The sequence below is a fragment of the Dermacentor andersoni genome, chromosome 3 (genome assembly GCF_023375885.2).
Source record: "Dermacentor andersoni chromosome 3, qqDerAnde1_hic_scaffold, whole genome shotgun sequence".
Classification (NCBI taxonomy): domain Eukaryota; kingdom Metazoa; phylum Arthropoda; class Arachnida; order Ixodida; family Ixodidae; genus Dermacentor; species Dermacentor andersoni.
The window spans coordinates 121,325,984-121,350,201 of NC_092816.1; the positions used below are offsets into that span (position 1 = coordinate 121,325,984).

At 44.2% G+C, this 24,218-nt stretch overlaps 1 protein-coding gene across 1 annotated transcript in view; it reads right to left on the reverse strand.

The window, feature by feature from the left end:
- The window catches only part of Gle1 (Gle1 RNA export mediator), a 30,783-nt gene extending 7,311 nt beyond the window's left edge, over positions 1-23,472 (reverse strand). Inside the window, exons 1-9 of the mRNA XM_050185581.3 lie at positions 23,053-23,472; positions 22,570-22,836; positions 21,010-21,158; positions 17,825-17,885; positions 17,671-17,738; positions 15,356-15,630; positions 11,784-11,903; positions 8,948-9,054; positions 4,550-4,756 (exon numbers count right to left, since the gene is read on the reverse strand). Of these exons, the coding sequence (XP_050041538.1) occupies positions 4,550-4,756; positions 8,948-9,054; positions 11,784-11,903; positions 15,356-15,630; positions 17,671-17,738; positions 17,825-17,885; positions 21,010-21,158; positions 22,570-22,836; positions 23,053-23,178 (1,380 nt within the window). The 5' untranslated portion in view covers positions 23,179-23,472. The remainder of the gene's footprint in view (positions 1-4,549; positions 4,757-8,947; positions 9,055-11,783; positions 11,904-15,355; positions 15,631-17,670; positions 17,739-17,824; positions 17,886-21,009; positions 21,159-22,569; positions 22,837-23,052) is intronic.
- Between the last annotated feature and the right edge of the window lie 746 nt (positions 23,473-24,218).

Consider the following 24,218-nt stretch of genomic DNA (forward strand, 5'->3'; position numbering starts at 1 on the left):
TGGTTGGCGCATGCCACTGGGGTGCACTAACATAAGGTTTGTTGCTTTGCATTGTACCTTCAGTGCTCAGCCAGTGGCACAGCCTCCGGCGATCGAAGGAGTACATGCCGCATGGGCAAGCTCTGTGCATGCACCACCCAGCCATGAACAAACGCTTCAGTATAATGTGCCACTGAATATCTAACACTAAACAAATTCGCAATAACTACATGCTATTATCCATTGGTCTGCGGCTGCTAAAGCAGCATCTACCTAAGCTCCCTTTCCTGCGCTTTGCGCCAGGTCACTTTGCTCCCCTTGGCATGGGGTCAGGCACGGTGGCGAAACCCTACATGTCAACCATAGAGGCGAAACATAGGAAAAAGAAAGGAACAGGCACTGTAGAAGTGAAAGGGGGAAATAATATAATAATGCAGAAACATAACAAAAGGACAAAAGTAAAAAAAAAATTGAAACATGGCATTCAAACACAGGACGCCGCAGTCACAAGCAGAACACATGCTGATGTGCCGAGAAAACCGAATGGAGAGCTGACTTATTCCAAAGCGCTTATCTGCTGCCATGTAGTGCAGTTAGGCTAGGGACGAACAGTGCATAGCATGCCCTCCTCCCTTGTATGATAGTACCTAGGGAAAGACAGATTTTGAGGAGCAAATGAACCCACATGTCTCTCATGCAATTCATGCATGTGCATAATGGTGGGGAAAACGCGCGAAAGAAGGTCCCATCACAGTGGAGCCACGACAGCTGCAGGGCCACGAGAGAGTGGCGGATCAAACAGTTTCGCTTTCACGGGCTGAACACGTCCGCATACATGGCCGACAGTGTTTCTGGCGCTGTGCCAAGTTCTGTCGGCCGTATACTTCAACAGGTTTGTGAAATCTTGCAAAAGTGAAACCATCACCGACAGTCATGAAGGTAGTCAGCGCGCCGTGTTGTGTGCCACGTGTGGCTCGAACACGATAGGCTTTGTTTGCATAGTAGTGTACTAGCTGATCCCTACGACTGTGTCGCTGTTTCGTGACAATATGGACAAGTGGAAAGCGGAAGCGAAAGAACGTCATACTGGAGCAGAAGAAGTCTATCAAAGCCTGTCACGTCATGTGCTAAAATGCTGCGTGTTACACACACCGGAGAGTCCTTTGCTGTTGTTTGATTAAAATTTCAATACATGCTCGGCTGCGTAACGGTTCGGCGGGCCGTGGAGTCGTAATCTTCTTTGCATGTTCAAGGTTGCGCACACCATTGGACATATACTGCAGTAAAGGGCACCGGTCGCTATAACGAAGTAATTTTCGCTTCCCCTTCAACTTTGTCATAACGAGGATCGAATGTACTACGAGATACAACTCGACAATTGGAATGTCACTACAGCTGAACAAACTGGTCTTGACACAATAGGAGACACAAACATAACTTTATTTCGTCAATGCAAACATATTACCGGAAGGTCGCAACAGAAGCATCGATTGGCAGGTGCTTCATGTGCAAGCTACGCTCTACAGTTGAATGCACCAATAGTGAACAGTAGAAATATCCTGTTGAAAATGCCAAGCAAAAGAATAAGAACATAGCTCCTTTATAATAACCTGCAGCTTAGTGGCGCAGCTGATAGATCAAATGAAAAGGTGCACGCCCCTAGCAGAGGGTGTTTGCCTGTGCAACCGCCTGCAATGGAGAGTGTTGGAACTGGCGGCTCCAACACTTGGCAATACGTCACGAGCAACAGTGGAATGCCTATAAGCGCTACTGCATCTTTTGCAATTTCACCCGTGATGGAGAAGCCAGATGGGCTCCGACATGTAAGGTTGCCATTATATTTTGGTCAGGTTTACTTCAATGTTCATTCAGTTGGCCCATGGGCTGTGTGGACGAGACACTTGCCTTATGGCCATTGCTGGTGAATGCCCAACCAAAATGAATAAACACCAATATTATCTGCAGATGGCACAGTGGTAGAGTATTTTATATGTTAAAGGGACCAACAACCGATTTTTAAGGACCTAGTTTTTTTATGGTGCTACGCAAAGCTTACCCTCACTAGTGTTTACACCTGCAGCAGTTACTTCCAAAAGCACGTGGATATTTAGTAAGCAGAATTTGTCGATTTGAGCAGCCTCGAAAAAAGTAAGAGCCCCTTATCCAGCAATGCTCAGAAGTGAGAGCGATATCGATAGCGTGCCTCGCAAATTGTGAAAGCTGCCCATCGTTCTGCTTATACAGGAGTCAGTGTAACTGTGGTTAACCACGTACATTTTGATTTTTTCAACCACTTTTGAACATAAAAAGCTGGTGCAATAAGGTTACGTAGTTGTACAGACATTTCTTATATTTGTAACGCGTTTTCCCCCAAGTACACGCCTACGTCATGGTTGGCTAGCTCCTGTCATCATGGTTTTTTCTATAGAAGAGTGAAGCCAACTCATCGAAAATGAAGGCGAAGGCAGCGCCACTTTTCTGCTCACTACAAACGAAGGTTTATCTGCACATTGTAAGTCAGTAAAAACAAATAACAATAAAAAGTATACTGCATTTCAATACTAATAGAAAGACCAGAGACAGTGTACACTAGTAGAAGGTCACGTGGTGGACCTCTTATGCAGCTTCATGTTTTTGTCGCGTGGAGCACCAAAGGTCATATTTCGCGACTTTAGTGATGAATTACAAGATATAAATCCATGTTTAATGAGAAAAACATGGCTCATTTTAGAAACTACGATGGGGCATAATTCTGCCAACGGGGTTATCTCGATTCACGTTCTGAGCTGTCTTTCTCTTTAATGTCTGTCTCTTCAAAGCAGTATCATTAAGGGTGTGCGAATACTCGAATATTACTGAATAGGTCAGGGAACAAGCGAATAATTCGATTCGTGAATCGAATATCTACTATTGGATTTTTCTACTATTCGAAGAGGAAGCCCTCATGCTCGATATACCGCCACTTCGTTTTTGGCGCAAAAAGAGCGCCGAGCACGCCGCGGGCCTCGGCTGACGTGGTAGCAGACTTTGCGTCAATGCGAGCGCTCCCCGATGTGTGCACGCGATAAGACTCGTGGGTCGTGTTGAATATGCAACGACAAACTTCATGCCGCTTCAACAGCCATCAATCCAACCCACACGATTGCAGGGCCGATCACTGTAATGAGCCACCCGTACGAACACAGCAGTAGGCATTCCGCGATGGCTTGCGGCCCACTGTACCACTACGGACACAATGCCTCAGCCATTAGGCTTAATCGGCACCGCTTCACCGGGCGTCGGCGACTAAGGTTACGTTTTAATGCCGAATCGACACAAATCTTTTCGCAGCAGCCGCGTGACCGCCGGAAAGCCGACAAACCGCTTCGCAAACGAAAGCGAATGCACGGAAGAGCAACAAAGTTGTTTACGGCCGCCATCTTTAAGGCACACCGTATGGTGGCCTCTCGCTCCAGACGCCGTTCCTTGACGCAGATCAACCTCTTTTTGTAGCTTTGAGCAATCTGTCGCAAGGCTAGCTTTGGATGGGCGTGACAGTGTCATGGCGGGTTGCACGCATTTGCACGGACGGCGTGGATGAATGAGGAGGATTGGGGCAGGGGGGTTAGAGAGGGCGAGCGTGGCGTGAACTTGCCGTGACCCGCTAGATTTCCAAATCAGGTGGCAAATAATGCCTGACAATGAAACGGCGCAAGCCACGCCTGCTCTTTACCGTCGGCGCCGGCTACGTGTGGAACAATGATAGAGTCACGTGATGTCAGCGCAGACCTTTCGTCTCTTGCGGAGATTGGCATTGCAATAACCCACCTGACGTAAAGTTGGGGCAGCCATTCCGTATTTTGGATAAAAACTGGAAAGCAAAAGTCTATGCAATAACTAAAGGATTGCCACAAAGCTCAGGTCTACTATTAAACTGAGAACCTCATTAATATGCAGTACAACAGAATGTCACCAATTCATTGGTTTCAGAGAAAAAAAAAAGAGCTATTGATTATATGCAACAGAAATCCTATTGATAAAGAATAAAATTTTCCAGACCTTCATATACTAGAACTAAGTTGTAGTCTGTGCTGGCTCACTAATTTGTCGTTTCCTTTAATAAGAATAGACCGTACTGTATGTCTTTATATTTATTTACATATTCTTATTATGCAATTCTAGGAGGCTCCCGAGCATGAGCAGCACCTGTTCTCTTGCCCAAAACTTGTAAGCGTTAACATTTGTGAAAATTTTTCTAATTTAAATTTGGTATTTAGCATTTTTCTTTAGCTTTCTTTCTTTTTCTTGATCCGTTTAGACATTTGATTCGAAGTCTGCAATTTGGTATTCACACACCCCTTGTTATCATTCAAGTTTTGATTTCCAGAGTGCAATCGAACAAAAGTGCTAGAATGTGAGAATTAAACAGCCAATCAATGTTCCTATACTTCTGAGAGTAATTTGCGAATGGCATTTCCATTCTGCAACAAGGGGGCACTTGAAACATTTTGATTCAGTGCAAGCAGGTCTGACAATAACTTTGAGAGTCTAATAATGCGGAGAGAGAGGCACCAAACACGCAGTCACTCACCACAATCTTCTCCGCAAGCCTGTCGAGGCAGAAACGCAGGGCCAGCGGATGCGACGTGGTCGACACTGTGCGAGGCCCAGACTTGAAGGGCTTGCCCGACAGCAGGGAGCTCAGCTGCTCGAGCTTTTCCTTTACCGAGCTCGAAGTGGCCAGTGCGTTCACAGGGATTGTGACTGCCTTCAGAAGGTCGAAGCAGTACTTCTTGTGCTGGTCCCAGAAAAATGGAAGAAGGAAAAAAGAAGGAATAAGAGAAAAAGAGAAGGCATGGGTATGAACAAGCCGTCAGCAGGCTAACAGAAACATTGAACAGAATGAACTCACTTCAATAAGCATCAGGTTACGCAAATGAGACATCAACAGTGCCCACACCAATTTGGTTTATTCGGTTTACTTCCCAAAGCAACGGAGCAGCTATGCAGGACACAGTAAAGGGCTCTGGATTAATTTAGACTATCTGGCGTCTTTTAACCTTTGGGTGCCACTCCAGAGGTGACTTGGGCACCCACCCTCGCACAACCCCTGCCACTCCTGAGCATACGCGTACTATTATGTTTTCAGTGCACTCCTGGCCTCTCCAGAAGCAACTCGTGCAAAAAATGGCATTGCACACCAGTTGTGTCTTAATGTTCGGTCACTCTGTCACAGCAGGCAGCCACGTAGCAGGTCCATCCTAACTTCTAAGAGACTACAAGATTTACGGATGTGAATTATGAATTGGGAGAAACTGACGACAGAGAACCAGTTTCTATGTGCCATAAGATATCCACCGAGACAAGAGAAAAAAAATACTGCTGGGACGGAGTATCGGATGGGCAGTCGTGGCCATGACCAGCATGGCATGTTTGTCCGTCTGGATTACGGCAGACAAATAAACTTAGGAACTGTTCACCAATACTGAAATGGCAGAAAATGGCGACAAAAAGCAAGCATAGCAAAATGCAGCAGGAAATGTCCAGTGAACCAACACGCGAAAAGAACTGGCAGGGGCTGTGTAGAAGTCACAAAAAGAAACTTGGCAGTGAAAGGGTTAATGTGCTCTTAAAGCTCACTAGGTACACAAGCATTCTTGCATGTTGCCACCACTGAAGTGTGCCCATTGCGCTTAAGAACTGAACCTGCGACTATACTCATGCTCAGCATTAGAAGGCATGGCAAAACACTTGTCCACTGCAGCAGATAAAGTTCAGTTAACAAAGGATTAAGCTTAACAGACGATCAGTGGAGCTAGACTATTTTCTCTTGGAGGCTGAACTGCTTTGTGGCTACAATAGGCCACAGGAGCCATGGGTAGATAGAGCTTGATACACTTGGTAGGTATGATTCAAGGCACTGCTGCTTAGCATGTCATCAGAAAAATTACAATGTCTGTAACTGACTCAGTGCAACAGGACATATAGCAAAGTCCCAAACTACTGTTTTTAGACAGCCATAATATCTGTATTGCAACTAACTGCCAACAGCATGTGTAACGCTATAGAAAGTTCGAACGATACTCGGCCAAAAATGTATCCATGTCACACTAAAGAAGTGGTCAACGTGCTATAATGCCAGCCAGTAGACTTTTTCCAGTTAATCCACACCTTTTTTTTAGCTAGTCAACACTGGCTTGCACACTAAAACACTGCAGCCACTCATGCGCTGTACTTACGAATACTGTGCTGTACTGACCCCATCTGCAATGACTTGAGTGCAAGGACATGTGGTATGGTGAACAAAGGCATGAGAATTATCTGCTGATGTTGTTAAACTTTGTTATTACAAACAGTGCAAATTATGTTGCTATGGCTAGAACACCATTATGTAAACTTACATAAAGAAATTAAAATATCAAGTGGAGGAAACACAACGTGGGAAAAAATGCAAGCAACACACATAGGAAATATGACAAATGGGCAATGTACAGATGCACAGTGCCCATTTGTCACTTGATGAACTGCCAGTGTCATCAGGACTTCTGTGTTTCATCCTTCCTCTAGGGAAATTGTACATGACCAAGTAGCAAATGACAGTTGGTGTGCTGTAATGTCCACCATAAGTGTCCAGTACACGGCTGTTCCACTATTAGAGAATTCAACATATCCATAAGGAGCCCACGATGTGGGTGTTGCATAAAAAGAAATATTCCTAAGCTTATCATAATAAATTACCCAGAGTGGCCAAAATGATTTATTTGTAAGCATTAGTCAGTGGCATGCATTATGGAAATGATTGTTTATATATACTGATCCAATATAATTCAAAAGAGTACAAAAGGCAGCTAGTGTAGGTGTCCAGCCAGCCTCCAGCCCATATCATTAAATGACAAGCGAATTACGTGGGCTATTAATTCCAGAATGCCAAAACAGCAATCCACACGATGCAAAACCAAAACAACTTTATTACCTTTATTTCTAGCCACTAGGAGTACATTAACACACACACTTATTTCAGTCATACATTGATTAGTATATTTGCTGAGTGATCCACAACTGGAACTGCTTAAAATTAGCTTGTCAAAAACACTACCACAGGTTTTGCATTAAATTTCCAGCGTGTAAATAAGCATTATGAGATATCAAACTCAATATAGAAAGTGATATGCTACACAGCCTTGGTGGGCTTATATGCTTGGCTAAACTGTCCATTTGCCCTTTTCAACACATGCCTTTCTGTTTCCTCTTTGTCCATCCTTCACACCTAGGTATGTCTCTCATCTATTCCTCCAACTCTCATATCTTAAGAGCCTTGCTTCACTAATGAACACTGTTTTTTTTCCCCCTATTTCTGGTGTCAATCAGAGACACTGGTCAAACAGATTTGCTACAACTTAGACGTTTTATTTTGAGTGCCGTGCCTATATTTTGGACCCTGTCTCCAAAGCAATAAACGTAATTTCTGGTCCACATCCTTCCACAACATCTGTACTTTCTGGCGATGGTAGCACAGCCACACATTACCTAGCCGACATGGCTTGGCAATAATTTGTTACCATTGTGAAGAAGACTGAAGCACTTTTTAAGCCATGAAAATGTGCAACAGAAAGGCGAACCTTACCGCTCCTCAACAAAACAATCGAGGGACATCTGGAAAGACAAGCACCATTGCTGCCTCTCAAAAAAGACAAAGGTTGTAGATGACCATTTTTTTGCAAAACGAGTTAGCGGTACTGTGGCAATGAGAACCAGGCCACACAGTGAAAGGACCTTTACAAGAAACCACTTCAGTATACTTCAGTCACTATGTTTCAGTTTAAACATTTGATCACTACACATCAACACTAGCAAAGTGCATTATAAGTCACCTCAAGCATTTGTAAGTCACTTGAATGGTCACAGTTGGAAGAAAAGCGGCGTTCAATAAACACCCCATCTATAAATCCTGGCTAATACAAAACAAATGCCAAAGTGAACCACAGAGGTATCACTCTGTAACCTGTCCTTAACGATAATTTCTGTGTTAGCTTCATCTATGCCTTAAAGTAATCATACCCTTCGGCAGTAGTTACCCGAAACTGCCACGGAGTTAAGTATTGTGACATCACCAAAAAACAAGTGATAGTTTAGCAATAGTAATAATGCAGCTTTAATTTATAGGCTACTAGAATGGTGTCACAGACAACTGGATGTAATCTTCACTGTGTTACACTGACAGAACAATTATTTTTGTGGGAGGCAAGGAATTAATCTTCAGAACAGCAGTGCATTTCGGTTATCAAAAAGTGTAAAACACAAAAGCACAATTAATTCCAATCAACAATAACAAAGTACAAATGCTGCTGGCATTCTGATTAGTGACACAAACTCATTTTTCACGGAATGGTGCCCTACTAAATGGATGTTTAGCAGGAAGATGTTCGATTGTTGTTGGTATTGCATGGCACACACTCTGACATAGCAGGATATAATGTCACTGCCAAGACACAAATTCCAATTTCTTTTTCTTTTTTTAAATATTGGCTTGTGTTTATCATTTACGCTCTTTCTGCACATTATAACTGTTCATTCTCCTTCACAAAAGTTTTGCTGCAAATGTAATGTTCCTGCCTGCATATTGCCTTCATGTGCCTCATCTCATTACATTACCGTATGTCATGTCTATAGCCTGTAACAGAGCTAGCCAAATTTCCTGTTCTTGGAAACTCAAGTTCATAAAAAAAAAAAAATTTGAACGAAATGCAGGTGCGCAACAACTGGTAGTATCTACAAAAGGGCCTCTCAAGTCAACCCGTAAGTGCAACTCCACTGTGCCCAACTGTATATGGGGCCAGCGAAATGTGAAAAGTATCAGAGTAAAAACCCAATCTCTGTAGATACACAGAGTGCATTGACCTTTCTACAGGGACAGCCATGAATCATGGATGCAAGCTCATCTCATTGTGGTGGCAAGAGAGCCAGCCCAGTACATGGAAGCTTCCCTTACTGTTTTGTCTTGGGTGAGCTCTTTGTAAGAAGCCTGCCACTGTTCCAGTCTGTCCAAAATGCTGGCGTGCCTCTTCAGCTGGCTGGTTTCCACCTGGCTCAGGTTTCCTGCAGTTGATGATAGAAACACCAGCATCAAAATAAATATACCATTAAGAAAAATAAAATGAAGAAATAAACAAAAAAAGTAGCAGTTCCACCCGAAAGGCAATGCCCCAATTGTGACAGCAAATTAGTGGATAGCTATACGAAGTAAGCGTAGGCATACAAACTAAATTAACAAACATGGTGTCATGCACGTACATGTAAACATGCACACATCTCGCTCGACGACCGCGGAAACTCGCTGTCAAAATGGTGTATTGAGGGAGCACGGCAGGAGGAGCGAGCAAATTGAATTTCGTGGTGCCTCTCGCTTCAATGCAAACTCAGCGGCGAGAACACAGTGCGGTGCAGACTCTGTACCCGTCACAGATGGCTTTCAAGATGCAGCAGCACGGCCAGGTGCGTGCGGCCACCCGGGTCACCTGGAGTAGAATGCGCCCCTCCTCCCTACCATCACCCCAAAGCCTTGCGCGCGACAAAAGGTGCTGCACTTTCTCCCCGCTTTCCTTTGTTGTGTGTGCGCAAGATTGAACGGTGATCGCCGGCTCACCATTGCATGCTTTCACTTGCACATACAGCATACACCGCATGGCGACAATTTTATTGCCATTTGACTTTAATACAGAACTTGATGGCGACAGCAGAAATGTGCCTGGGGTGTCTGTATAATTGCCAGCGCAATAAAACAAAGCCCAAGCAGCTGTGGTGCAGTTAAATGTGCGCAGATGCACACGCCACTTTGTTTTGAGTTGCACATCTAGGCTGTGAAATAAATTTTTCTGGCACCCATGGTGTCTAAAATCTTATTTGCTGTAGTAAGTAACGAGCTTCTTTATCAAGAAAGGAATGCTCTGGCAAAGATATGCAGTATGCTACGAGCTGATACAGGTTTGAATAATGAGCAACACTGCATATTGCACAAACAAAACGTGAGCATAAATATCCATACAGAAGCTAGCTGTGCGAGGTCTCAGATGTAGCAGTTGAAGACTGGACTCATAAACATGAACCCGGAGGCCCGGGTTCGATTCCCACCCAAATAGAAATTTACCAAATTTTCATTTTAAAGCATTAATTTACTTTATTTACAAGAAACTCTCTAAAAAAATGTAATGTCAATCTGAGCATTTCTGACGTGTTTTTACTCTTTGTGGCAGTGGCCATTTTTGGTACCATCGCTTGATCACGTCGGATTTTCTGCCTCATGGGGCATATAATGCTTTCGTATTAATAAAACTGGTATTGCTGAGCCTCGGTTTGACATCTTGCCATGCTGTTCACGCTTGCGGGGTAGTAAGAAACGAGTATGCAAAAACAGATGTACAAGTAAATCTAGCTACGGCATATCTTCTTGATTCTCTTTCATGACAGCCATAACAGTGAGCAGGGTCTGATGTGTGTGCAGTAAACAAGATGTGGGGCACATTTTTGCACGTACCAGCATTAGTACGATAGTCTTCACATAGGCTAGCTTGCATTTGCATGTTTATCTGTTTCTACTTCAGAGATGGCAAACGTGATGAGCACTCCTCGAATTAAACCAAGGCAATCTTGGTCAAATTTGTCTTGGACAAATATCTTGGTTGAAATAAAGAATTTTGTTTATAAACTGGAAGTTGTAAAGCACAGTCTACGAAGCGTTTTAGAGGGAAAAAAATTCGCAGTTCCGCCTGAAGGGCGAGGCACTGATTGCAATAGAAAATTAGCAGATAGCTGTACGAAGTAAGGATAGTAGTTATATCGGCCGTATAAACTTGTAAACATTCGCTTACTAACTAAATTAACAATCATAGAATGTGTAAGCGTGACTCAATGACGACATAGAAAGAAACAGACACACAGAGACAGAAACAAAGACAGCGCTGTCTTTGTGTGTCTGTTTCTTTCTATGTCCTTGTTCAGTCGCGCTTACACATTCTATCATGTATTCAAACCAACTAGCCCATTAATGTGTTTTAACTAAATTAACCAGCACAGTGTCAAGTGTGCACAGGTCAATAGGAACATATCTCGCTTGATGACAGCGAAAACTGTCTGTGAAAACGATGGAGTTAGGAATCGAGGCAGCAGCCGGCAGCCAATTTCTATTTATAGCACCAAATCTATTTTATAGCGCGTGGTGTGTAGTGCCATTGGTAGCGTACTGCACACATTTAGTAGGCGATAATCCGAATCAGCCGCCGTTCCCTGCTGCAGGTGACACGATGTGGGCATCACGTTTTGGTTTGGTGGCATCCGGCATCACACATCAGCTTGATTTCATTTTGGTTTCCCATCGCCCTCTTAAAACGCCACGCAACAGAAAAACAAAACTCGTCTCGGGCTGCAAGGGCCCGTGCGACGCTTCACATTACGTAGATGTCAACAATAGCTGAGCCAGTCAAATTTTTTTAGTTACTTCGGATCAAATGTTTCCTGGTTGGTGCGTTTTTTCCTGTGATTTTTTTTTTCTTCAAAACTTATGAATGAGGTTCTACTGCATATGCTGTCATTAGTGAGACACATTTTAAACTTCCATATGCTCGATAATTTGTTCAAATTTCTGCGTTCGCTATACTGAGGTTCAACATGGAGTGAGAGCCTAAAGCACGAAAATGCCCACTGCAAATGCACAAACGAAACAACCACAAAATACGAAAAATGAGCTTAATGAGGTTGTGCAGCACAGAATGAAAATGAAAGTGACACGAGCAAGCGTAAGGGAACAGCAAACTTTGACAGCCTCCACTTACCTGGCGATGGTGCAGGCGGTTGAGCGCTGGGGTCTGCCTCTGGCACGCATGCCTCTGTGTCTTTCGTCTTCTGCACAACTTCTTGCTTCTGTGCCGCAATTCCTTTCTTGGTGGCTTGCTCTGCACACGTGAGGAGCAGTTCGTGAGTCAATGATACTGTCACATGTGCTGCAACAATGCTGACGACTGTACGTACGTTTTGAAATTAGTGCTCAGGAATGAACCACATGGTGATCTGCTATTTTGGCACAACCATCTGCTAACCTTATGGCTGTTGAAAAAATTAGACAAAAGTCTGCCCTTTTTTCTTTATTTTCTTCCTCATCTGGGCATAATGATAATATGCATGCCTCTGGCACACATTTTTATCTTGTTCACCACGACTGTTCTTTTTTTATGTTTCAACTTCTTTTCTGTATTTATGCAGGCACATGAATTATCTGGAACTAGCCCTTCCGTGTGCAAAGTTTCCCTACTGTACTGTTTATCTTAGCATTGAAAAACCGTAGAAGCAACAGGCAATAAGGCCCTGCACAGGCTGCAGCAACGTGCCCTGGCAAGTCGAAGGTTATGCTATACAGCCAAGCCCGGATACAACAAAAATAATTGCACAAAGTGTGTTCGCTATATCAGATGTTCGTTATAATTGAGATCTTTCTCAAAACTACCGACGAAGAATTGATTAAGACGCAGAAAAGATACTTTATTAACAAAAATGCACAGCGCTTACTGGAAGAAATCAGCGAGGTTAAGTAGTTTAAACCACACACTATCACTCTTGACGTTCAAGCTTTGACGGTCATAGGTGAAGCCTCTAGCCACTGGAGGGCACTGTTATTTCTCTAGTTTCTTGGTCACTTTCACCACTGGAGCCCTCCATTCCCATTAAGTTTCCTCACCTCTCTGGCAACTGCTTCATTAGAGAAGCTCTCGGATCGACATTTGCACTATCATCTGCAGCAGCAGCACTGATTGCTGTACTGGCAACCCTCAATCGAGCTGAAAACCTCTCCATAATAAAAAATAAGCATCGCACCTCGCTGTTAATGAATACCAACAGTCTCAGAGAAAGAAAACTACAATAAATAAATAAATAAATAAATAAATAAATAAATAAATAAATAGAGGCAACACGTCTTACACCTGTGATTGTCCATGCAGCTTTCTCCCCTTTCCCAGTTCGACAAGCCACTGTTACTCGACAGTCATTAGATTCGTTGTAGATGAACTGAGCAGGCTAGCGGGATGGTTGTGGGAAGCATGCAGCACCTAGAGGAGGCGCAACAAACCGTGGCGGCAGCGTCATGAATGGACATGCCAGGATTAGTCACTGTGCAGTCGTCAGAAGCCGATCCCGGTTCTTCACTAACGTTGCACGTGCTTGCACGCGCTAGCACTTTTTCGAGGCTTCAAACAGCCATAAAGAAAGCCAGATTTTGCTGTGAGCAACAAAGAATTTTTTTGGAGATTAAATGTTGAGAAAGGGGGAGAACTGTGACAAAGCAGCCATATTTTTGTCCTACAAGGAAAATGTGAGGGCGAGGGGGCATGCCTGGCAGATGAATGTGAACCTGGAAGCGTACACGGTAACGATATAGGTTAGTAAACAGCCTTTTCAGTCTACTTGTATGCAAACTCAGAAGAGTGCCCATTTCTCAGTGCCGTTTGGATTAATGTTCCCATAAACGCATCGATAAATGCAATGCACCCGAGCGTACAAGGTGCACAGATGCGACATCCATAAGCTTGCGAGCATACATCAGAAATGAAATTTAACATCAAAATATAAATACAGTAAAACCTTGTTAAACTGTACCCGCTTAAACAGTAGTTTTGTTTAAAAAGTAGTAAAGTCAAATCCCCGACTCAGCGGCCATTTAACAAAACGTGTTTTGTATCCGCATAAACCGTACCAGCTTATTGCATACGTATTGGTTAAAATGTAGTGTTTCCACTTTTTGTCGCGCAAACATGGCGGTGCGTCGTTTCCATTGGGCGGCCCAGCAGAACAACAAGCCTCAGAGATCGGAACAACCCTGCCCGTTTGCGCGTGAAGCAACATCAACATCATTTCGGCGCTGTGCCAGAGAGCGTTGTGGCATCGTGCAACCAAGGACTCGCGTCATTCCGAAGCTCGAATAAGAAAGACGCCGGGTGCTGAGCATAGAATGAAAATTAGACATCCTTCGTGCTATTGAACGTGACACGAAGTCAGCGCTGGCACACGACAGGGATCTGCTGTTGACTATGGTGTGTGTGGCATTTGGAACGTGAAGAAGTTGCTCGGCAGCGCTGCTGCGACCGCGAAAAGATGTTGGCTACGAGGTTCGACTTTTCGCCATTGTTGCCTCTGTTGTTGCTGAAGTGTTGACTAGCATCAGTGATGAGGACGACACAGAAAGCAACAGCAGGGGCGATTCAGGCCCGACAGGGGTAGAAGCTACACATTACGTCAGTCTCATGAATGCAAACGTCGTGACGAGAACAGCACCCCTCAATGAAAAAGGCGCCCCGCGACTTCTACAGCGCTACCGGGCGCGTGCACGGAGAACGTCAATGAGGAATCTGCCAAATGTGTGTTTGCCGAGAAAAGGGGGCTGGCTGAAAAGCTGGCTCGCAGCTTCAGTAAGTTTGAGGCTGCTGTCGTGGCTGCTAGGCCGCCGGCAGCATCAAATGAAAATAACACTTTTGTCGCGCGAAGTGAATAAACACTGCATGTTTTTTCCCCTTTCATCGCACTCTCTCTGAGTTCCGTTTTTGACAGGTAAGTGGGTGATCTCGTGGTATTTCGGTTAAGCAGTACTACCGTTTAGTACGTACGTCCGGCCAGCTACGGTTTAATAAGGTATCACTGTAACACCAGCTGGCTACATGGGAACATACTAAAATATGAAAAATGTCTGTACAGCTTCAGTAAGTTGTTTTCTTTGCAAATGGTCTGCACTTAGCCTTCTGAGTGTTTTGTTTTTTTTTCTCAGAAAGTGCATCAGTCAAGCTTCTCACGATAATAGTTTAGGCTGTTAGAAATGCACAGAGGTAAACTAGATGAAAGTCAAGGGATTATAATAATATGTTGGGAGGGAGGCAGGAGGGAAAAAACAGACAAAAAAAAAAACTGAACCAACGGGAAGTCTACCGTTTAGTCCGTGTCTCATAGGTAATGTGAGCCATTTGAGAAGGTTGTGAACAATGCAAATGGGCAGAGCTGGTAGGTCCACAAATTTAGTCAGCACCTTGTCGCAACATGTGTTTATTTCTGCTCCATCCTGTAAGAACTTCATCATTCCCTGACAGATGAAGTTGGTGAGCACCAATTTCATTTCTTGCCCAATGAAATCACCAGCTGTTGATTAATTCCCATCTCCATTCTTCCTGTGATCCCTTCCTCCTGCTCCTGCTTTGGATATGGCCTCTATATGCTCCCAGTCCAGAGGACTTCATGCCATGCCATGCAATCACTATAGGAGTCATAATGAGCGCGTGAAATAAGGTGCTAAATAGAGACTATGAAGTGGATAGAATGGCCTAGAACACTACAGGCAGCAACAAAAGGAACAGAACAGCAGCCTCACCAACATCAGCAACAACGGAGTGAACCAGGGTGTTGAGCTGTGTGGCAAAGTCAAGGACCCGGCTGAGATCTTCACGTGAGACAGAGGTGAGCGTGCCAAAGGCTGCCACCTGTCGGGCCATGCGGTCCAGCAGGCCTTGGTGGTCCTCCACGGGGGTTGTGAGGAACGAGGCAAAGGGGCACTCCCCAAGAGCCTTGCGCACCGACGCCAACGTGGACTCCATCTCCTGGCACTGGCAGCGCAATGACACTGCCCGCTGCTGTGACTCTGCCTCCCTGCACAGTGAGCGAGCGAGCTGCACGCTTGCTTGGAAGCAGCCACGGATCCGGGTTCTTCTACCAAGGAAGGGGGGTGTGACTTTGAGAAGCTCACTAATCATTTTTTAAAATGCTGGTGGGTTCTCCTCGCTAATCATTAAACATTTCTTGTCTCTCCAGAGCAAAGGAGCAGTAACAGCTGGGGAGAAGGACTTCATGAGTTTGCCACATGCCTTATGCTGGTGCTGCACACACATATTTTAAGGGGGATCAGGCCGTCCCTCTTGGATCTGTGCAGGCTTGGAATGGATTGTTTCCACTATTGTATGCTCCTCTCTTAGATGCAGAAGTCCATCTGTACTCCCCTGCTGTGAGGAGATGACTTATAAAATAAGTCTACACAATCCCTCGCACTGATTAACAGTGAGTGAGCCAAGGAAACCTCTGCCCAGAGAACCACATTTCATTAGGCCAACAGCTATTTTTTTTGCCAGGGCTTACACAGCTCCCTATCCTCTAAGGGAAAGGAACTTAAATGAGACGAAAGCAGTAAGGCGAGGGCTGGGTAAGGGAGATGGGAATGTTGAAAAGGAGCTACCAGTTGTGATGGTAAGAGGAGACTGAAGGTGCTCCTTTGGTGGTGGTGACAGCTGCCATTCTGCCTGCCTGTCACCACAGCTAAAGAAGCACCTGCAAGGACCCTCTCTCCCCCTCACCCTCACAGAGGTGAATCAAGCCCTGTTAAAAGCCCCCCAATGTAACATCAGCTTCAGACTGAGGCTTCCCTTGAGTGCCCACTGTTAATAAACTCAAGCCTCCTTCCTTAAACCCCTTCACAGGCCTCAGCAACACTTTCTTGCCAAAAGAGTCATTGGACTGTTTAGAACAGGGGCACCAAAGAAATAGCGCTATCAGTATTGCACATACACAACTGACAAATGCCATTTGGGGTTCACATTGCACATGCTATTCTATGAATATAGCGTGAAAGTTGACCAAAATTATGTCAATTATCATAGCAGCACCTGTCAAACTGACGACTCTACTGTATCCACAAGTGAGGAAAGATGATGCAGGCTATCACTGTCGCTCATCTTACATAAATTGTGATTGCTACTTATGAGGATGGAACTACAATACCACATTTGCATCTAAACACTGCAAATGTGTTAATATTCTAATATAATAAATCCATTAAATGCATGTCACCATAACATTTACTTAGTACTTTGATTCAACATTTTGTCGTAGGTATGGTTCTTGCTGCAGTAACACTGCAAGTGCAAAATGTAACAGAACCCTATTACAAAACTTGCTGTTCCTTGGTGCCCTAGTTCTGGCTTGAGCACTATTCATTGGGGTCCTAAACGTTATCTTCCCATGATTCAAGAAACTCTGTTGTAAAGAGCAATAAAATTTTCACTACCACTGCTACTGTGTAAGTGATGCGACTCTCGCAACACATGTGAACAGTCTGCCAGTGCCACACTGTCAGTAGAAAAAGCACTAAAGGAAACAAGGACACAAAAAGAAATGCTGTCAACACAGAAAGCACACTTGAGAGTACTTTTACTGTGTCCTCATTTTCTTTAACTCAGTCCTGCATTGCTACTAACTCTCCCAACTCGCCAGTTGTATTTCAGCACCATGCTTAGATAACAGAAAGCACTCAATGAAATGCTGAATTTTCGTATCGTGAACCGCCTCTCTTACTGCTACAGCCCCGACTTTTTTGGGATGCTGATCATGACACCAATGCACTTACAACAAATGTTGAAGTTCAATTATTCACAGAGCATGTTAGCTCAAAGTCACTTATGTGGTGGCATGGTTACTGAACGTCTGGTGACATCAATTCATTGATGGTGAGCAAGTAAAGCTAGGTACTTAAGGCAGAGTTCCAAATTGTGTTTGCAAATGAAGTGCTTCCAAGCATTCGCTGCACATCCCACGGATGGTCACACATTTGTCACACACTACATTTTATGTCTTGCTACTAGCAAATTAATGACGGTATTCCAAACTCATTCCAGCTCATAAGGAAGGCCCATAACTTACCTTTTCTTCTCTTCCTCTTCCTGCTGCTTTTGCTTTAGCTCAGCTTCTTTAATTTTGTTCCTCAGGTGCTGGAAGGGAATTGCAAAAGCAAGTGAATGAACTTGTGAGCACTAAAAAAACCACAGAGACTGCAAACGTTTGGGCAAAAACTTACCCGCACGTGGCTCTGGTGATGTTCTCGCGTCATTTGGCTTTTCTCTGCAAGCTCTCGAAGCCTAGAGGGAACATGAATGAAAGTATTTACCTGTGGAACATTGCACATCCGCAGCTGCAATACTGAAAGCAGTTTTGTAAAGCTGCGATGAAATACATCCCGTTTTACGACATGTTATCTTGACTAAAAGGGGTGGGTGGGGTGGGGGTCATGCTGAATCTATGCGCCACACCTGATGCTGAACTTAAGAGTACTTTCAAAATTTTCATTAAACTGTACCTTAATTCCCCCAAAGTTACTTGTTATGGTGATCTGCACTCTCAGATAGGAACAAGTTTTCCTAAACAATCACACAATTTCGAAAATGTGTCTTAAGTGCCAAAGTTATCTTTTAACCACTGAAGTGTTTTTATTTTATTTTGACCGAAAGTGATCTTAGCTTGTCTCTTTTTTTGACGGCTTATTTTCAAACTTCACTCAATCGAATATCCTTCTAAAGCTTTTTCAACCAACTTGTTCCATATTTTAAGCATGAAAAAGCTGTACCACCATCGGGCCAACTCAATGTCATTTTCGCTTTCCGAATCAGCACTTTCAGTAGAAGTGATGAGAAGACTATCATCCGCTTCGCTCAAAGAACAAAACTTTAGTGCATTGCTTTCACTCTCACTGTCAGAGTTGAGCAGCACCTTTCTGCAAAAAGGGTGAGGCGTGCAGACAGGACACAAGAGAAGTGGACAACACGAACGCCGTGGCGTTTGTGTTGTCCACTTCTCTTCTCTTGTGTCCTGTCTGCACGCCTTAAGTTTTTTGCATAATGAAACCTAACCAACTAGCTCAGCTTTCTGTCGCTCTAAGCACCTTTCTGTTGCACATGTGCGAGCTGATAGTGTAACATGCTATCGATTCAAATCTGCCACAAGGTGCAGAAAGCATGCAATTACTAAAATGCAATCGTTTAACACTGACAAAGTGCTGCCATCTATGTAGTAGAAAATAAAGACCGCAATAAATGCATCTCTCTAGTGCTGACAAAATGGCTGTCATCTATGTTGTAGAACACGAAGACTGAATCAACGTGGCCTTTGAGGCACTAAAGAAGTGCCGACATCTACGTATAAAGAGAGAGAGAGAGAGAGATAGATAGAGAGAAAGAGAGAGAGAGAGAGAGAGAGAGAGAGAGAGAGGGGAGAGAGAGAGAGATAGAGAGAGAGAGAGCTATACAATTACGGATTTCAAACTCTTGCGCTGCAGCCGTCTATGTAGTAGAAGAAAGCTCCACTAAGGTCACACAAGGGGGTTCAAAACCATTAAGCCTTTTAATCCATGACAAGAATTTCATCAATGCGAAACCAACTGCAGCACACAGGCCTCTCCCAGCGATCTCCAGGTACCCTAGTCCTTTGTCAGTTGACTAAGCCACATGATTAAATATAGTAATTGATCACACAACCTAGCTCACAACTACTCTCAAATGCACAATAAAACTTGTTGTTGGGCGAGTTGGTTCACAATGCTTAACTAAGCATGCGCATGCTGCTTTTGGCTGCGCACGTGGTTTTCAGCCAAGACCACGTGCTAAGCACGCACATGCTGCTTTTGGCAGCACGCACACATGGTTTTTCTGCCAAGAAAAGATGCTGCATCAAAGAAAGACAAGGCCAAGATGGTACTGACATGGTCAAGTGTAAACTTTCAATTAAATTTTATTTTCCTCAGAGGTGTTAATATAACGAGTTTACCACACGTGTGCAATGATGCCACGGGCAGCACCCTACTTCGGAGGCCATGCTGAAGAGCCAGGCATTCTGACACATTCATCACTTCTTGCAAGCAGTAATTGTTTTTTCTTCCTCCAGTTTTGTTATCATTAATGTTAGCTTTTGTGAGACTTCTGCAATGCATTAACTCGTATTTCAAAGGTAAAATTCTGTGTGGAGGCTGCTCTAATCTACATTACCTGAAACTAGGCTTTTTACACAGCCCTAAATTTCGTTGCAGTTGGCCTTTAGACTGAACTAGAATACTGGCTAGGCAGATTTTCTTCTGGTCCTCACTGCCACCTTCCTGTCACTTAGCTTAAAGGGCCCCTCAATAGTTCTGGCCCTTTTGAGCTCACAAGTGCAGTGCATACAATGTGTGCTCATGATCGTGCCTGCTACGAATTGCATCGCTATGTGCTGCGGAAAGAGCCGAAATTTTCAAATAAATGCTGTTTGCCCTTCTCTTCGTGGGCGCTGCGCTCCAAGATGGGGGGATGACGTATATGGGTAAGTGCGCCTGCTTGCATGTATATGCTGTGACGTCGTTCATAGTGACCCGTGACACTTCGAGAATTATCTAAGGCAACACTTGTTATTTGTGCAATTGTTGCATCAATAGATAAATAAAAGTTTAGAGAAATAACAAAACACACAAACCAAATGTCTGCGTGTTCTTGTTTTCCTTCACACCGCAGCAAGAGAGGTAAATTTCCGTTTCGTGTGTGCTGAGAGCAAAATTATGTCATTTTCTACTGTGTTCCAGCACGTGATCATGCTCTGTGATCCGCTTGCACTGCTTCAGAGTTTGTGTAGCATTGACTTATACTCCTAGACAGGTGTTCTCATGCATAGTGCGCAAAAAGACAAATGTGCCAGCTCGTGTGTGCAACCGTCAGTGGAAGTGTGCTGCGAAGGAAGAGTGTGCGAGAAAAGAAAAGAGAAAAAAGAATATGAAGAGAGAAGGCCTGAGACATATGCGTCACATGACCTTCCAGCTCCGGCACGGCAGAACGCAGGGAACAAGACAGTGCAAGTGGAGAGAGCCTCCTTGTTGGCGGTGACGCTCGCCGCCTGAAATCATAAGTTTGTGGTACTGAAATCTATCTTGGCTATTAATCAACCAATTTGAAAAAGTCTTGCGGTAGCATGCTCCTGAGAGAGGACGGAACAACTTCCAGCGTATAACCAAAATTTTCTATGTGGCCTGGTGAGGGGTCCTTCAATATTACATCTGTAATTTTCCACTCCATCACTGGTTGAACAGCCAGTTAGCTTCCTTTAACGTTGTCCATTATCCTCAAAGTGATGGCGTTAAGAGCGTGCCATTCTGCTTAAGCCACGGCATGAGTTTTTGATTTGCTTCTTATGCTGGCATGCAAAAAAAAAAAAAAATTTATCATGAGATATGAAGAGAGTGTGTACCCTTCCAGGTACTCCTGGTTCAGCTTGTCCAACTGCATCTGGTACTCGAGTGCCTGGTTCTGCTCAATCAGCATGAGGTGTTTTTTGGCCTGCTCCTCCCAACGACGGTTCTGCTGCTCATATTGTGCAATCCGTTTCCTCATAGCATTCTGAAATATTCAGTACAATGAATATGTAACTGCACAATGTAGAGAAAGAGACTGTTCAATATGTTGCATTGTGACGTTGATTCCATACATTACAAAGCTTGAAATGTCTATCTACAAAAAACTGCAGAACGAAAGCAGTGAATTCACTCTGAAAAAGATACTTCACGTATACGAGATCTAGAAAATATCTGACAAACTCTTCTCGTAGCATAGACACATTTACTTGTGCAATGTCACAAAGGCAAAACGAAGGAACACGACCATCCAAGAAAGTTTCTGTGCCAACGAGCAGTCTTAAATTTGTCTCTATAGAAGTCACGAGTGGATACAAACAGGCTTAAGAGGAAGCTTTAGCTCGGGCACAACTCCGACGCGGCCTATTCAAATACATGTAAAATGCAAAAACTCTTTTCTGAGATAACTCCTGGACCAATTTTAATGAAATTTGTTACATTTGAGAGAGAAAGTTAAATTCTAGTGACTGTTGCCAGCGGAATTTCGATTTAGGGCCTGAATTTTGTTACAAAGACTTTCAAAAATTCGAAAGTTCGATAAAGAAGCACGAAGTTTACAAATTAAAAGCTCTGCATCAAGAACAGATATCGCGTTTCTGTAAACGGCATCCATCAGATCGTTGAAAGCGGATAAATTCCGTGTATCATTTTATATCTTACTTGAATTTGTTACATTGTTTACAAGGGTTCTGCAAAAGCTGCATTTCCATATTACTAAATTTTTTAGATTCATGAGTAACATATCAATTTTGTCCGTTTTAGATGTACTATTAGATGTAATTTACAGAATTGTATTATCAGTTTTTGTTGCTGAGTTAGAGAGTTGTAAACTTGATTGTTTCGTTTACTTAAAATTGTCGATTTTTGCCTTGTTTTAATAAAGAAATGAGGACCTAAATCGAAATTTCGAAACCAACAGTCCCTAGATTTTAAGTCTGTCCTTTAAATTCAACAAACATCGTCAAATTCGGTGCAGTGGTTGCCGAGAAAAACGAATTCTCCTTTTACATGTATTTAGATAGGAGCACCCGAGCTAAAGCTTCCTCTTAAGCAAAACAGGAGATTTACGCGAATTTCTCTACTATAACTACTTTAATTCTGCGTCGCGAGATTTACAGAGCTACATTCTTTCCCCAATCCCTCATAGACTATGTGGCCGCCTTTTGCAAATCTCTTCTCTCCGCTGTCAAATCACTACATTTCTGCAGCAAACGGCCGACACATACTCGCGCTTGTAACTTGTGACGTTTCCGGTTGTACTCGGGCAATGCAAATGCGGCTGTTAATGCCGATCACAAAATTTCACGTTGGATGAATAAGGTCAATTTTCAGGCGAACACATTCTTGAGCACCTCAGGTTATAAATGCGCGGACGAGCAGAACAACATTCCCATTACCCTGACGCTGTTCAGTCGTTCTTCCTCGTAATGGTGTATGGAGACGTCGCAGTCCGAGCCGATTACGTATGCGTACAGGTCTTGGGCGTCGTCGCTTTTCGGCGACTGCGTGTTGTCCGATGGCGACTCGCTGGAACTTTGGTCGCTCAGCGTGACATCGTGTGAAGCAGGACCGTCAGCGGCGTCTTTTTGCTGACAGTCATAGTCAAACCGGAGCGGCAACAGTCTTTTGTCCACATATACCACGGGCTTGCTCTGAAGGACGTCCTGCGATGTCAAAATCAAAGGAATCCGTCAGTGCTTTGCAGTGAACAAGCGACACATCGCGAGGGCAACACATTTGTACAGTTTAGGCACTTTGGACAATAAAGTTAACTGAAGCTACACTTAACGCTGAGACATCAGGAAAGCCTCAACGAAATAACGCGAAGGTCGCGCTATTATGCGTTTCATACATGACAAAGTAAGCTTCTGAACGCTCACCTGCCACCAATTCTTCGAAGGCCAGTGGGTTTCATAGACTAGCTTCCCTTTGCTGCTATCTCGGAGGGCTTCCAGGACTGCCTCCGTAGAGGCCTCATGGCGAGTGCCGTAAGATACCAAATCCATTTCAAATGGGAAATTCGCACCGATGTATACAATTCACCATTTGAGCTCGAACCTCAACAACAAGACACCGAGAATCACGCAGGCTGATCGTGCCGGTCGAAGTCTTACAAATGTTTTCCCTCCAGCAAGCATAAGATTGGCTTTAGACTTTGGCTTCGCGGCTATAAGCGAGCCAGTTTCGGTTCTTAAAGGGACACTAAAGGCAAATATTAAGTCCAGCTAAAGTGATAGATTAGTGCTGGGGGATCTCTAAGGTGTCAATAATATCGCGAACAGGGCGTTAGTAATCGATAAACTGAGGTAAACGCAGGACGATTGGAGACTTCCCTGGGACATTCAAGCACTTGCCCGATGACGAAAGCACTCCTCAGTTAAGTTCTGTCACTAGTACTCAACCACTCGTTGCAAAAAACACCCTTGTATTGTATTAGAAGACGACATAAAGTGCTACTTATCCAGTTCTAATTCATTTTTAGAAAAAAAAACGGACTAATTGAAATTACCCTTGAGAACGACGCGATCGATCGAAATGTTTCATTTTCGCTCGAATCTGTGCAGCCCACGCTTTCGCGTCTCAGTACTTAATTTCCTGATCGCGTAGTGCCGCGCTGGTTTTGCTGGCTCACGAAATTCGCACAAACTGCAAGTAGCAGAGAATTCAACTTCCATATTATGCCGCGGGATGCTCGAACTTATGTGGCTCGAACGGTCTACGCCACTTGACCAAAAAGCAGCTGCAGCGGCGAATTCACCGCTCTGGATGGATGGATGTTAAAAGCGTCCCCTTTGGAACGGGGCGGTGGGTTGCGCCACCAAGCTCTTGCTACTATGCTGCCTAATATTATGGTGGCTAGAGGCATAGTTCGTCGGTCGAGCAATGAGAAGGACTCGACCACAGCCACCCCACCCGAAGTGAACGGACGTGCCGTCGGCGCGCGCTCCGAACCGATCCGACGTGAGCTTTGCCCTTCGCCCCCTGCCCGGGCCTTCCGAGGCGCGAGCTTTGCCCGTCGCCCCCCGCCCGGGCGTCCCGAGGTGCC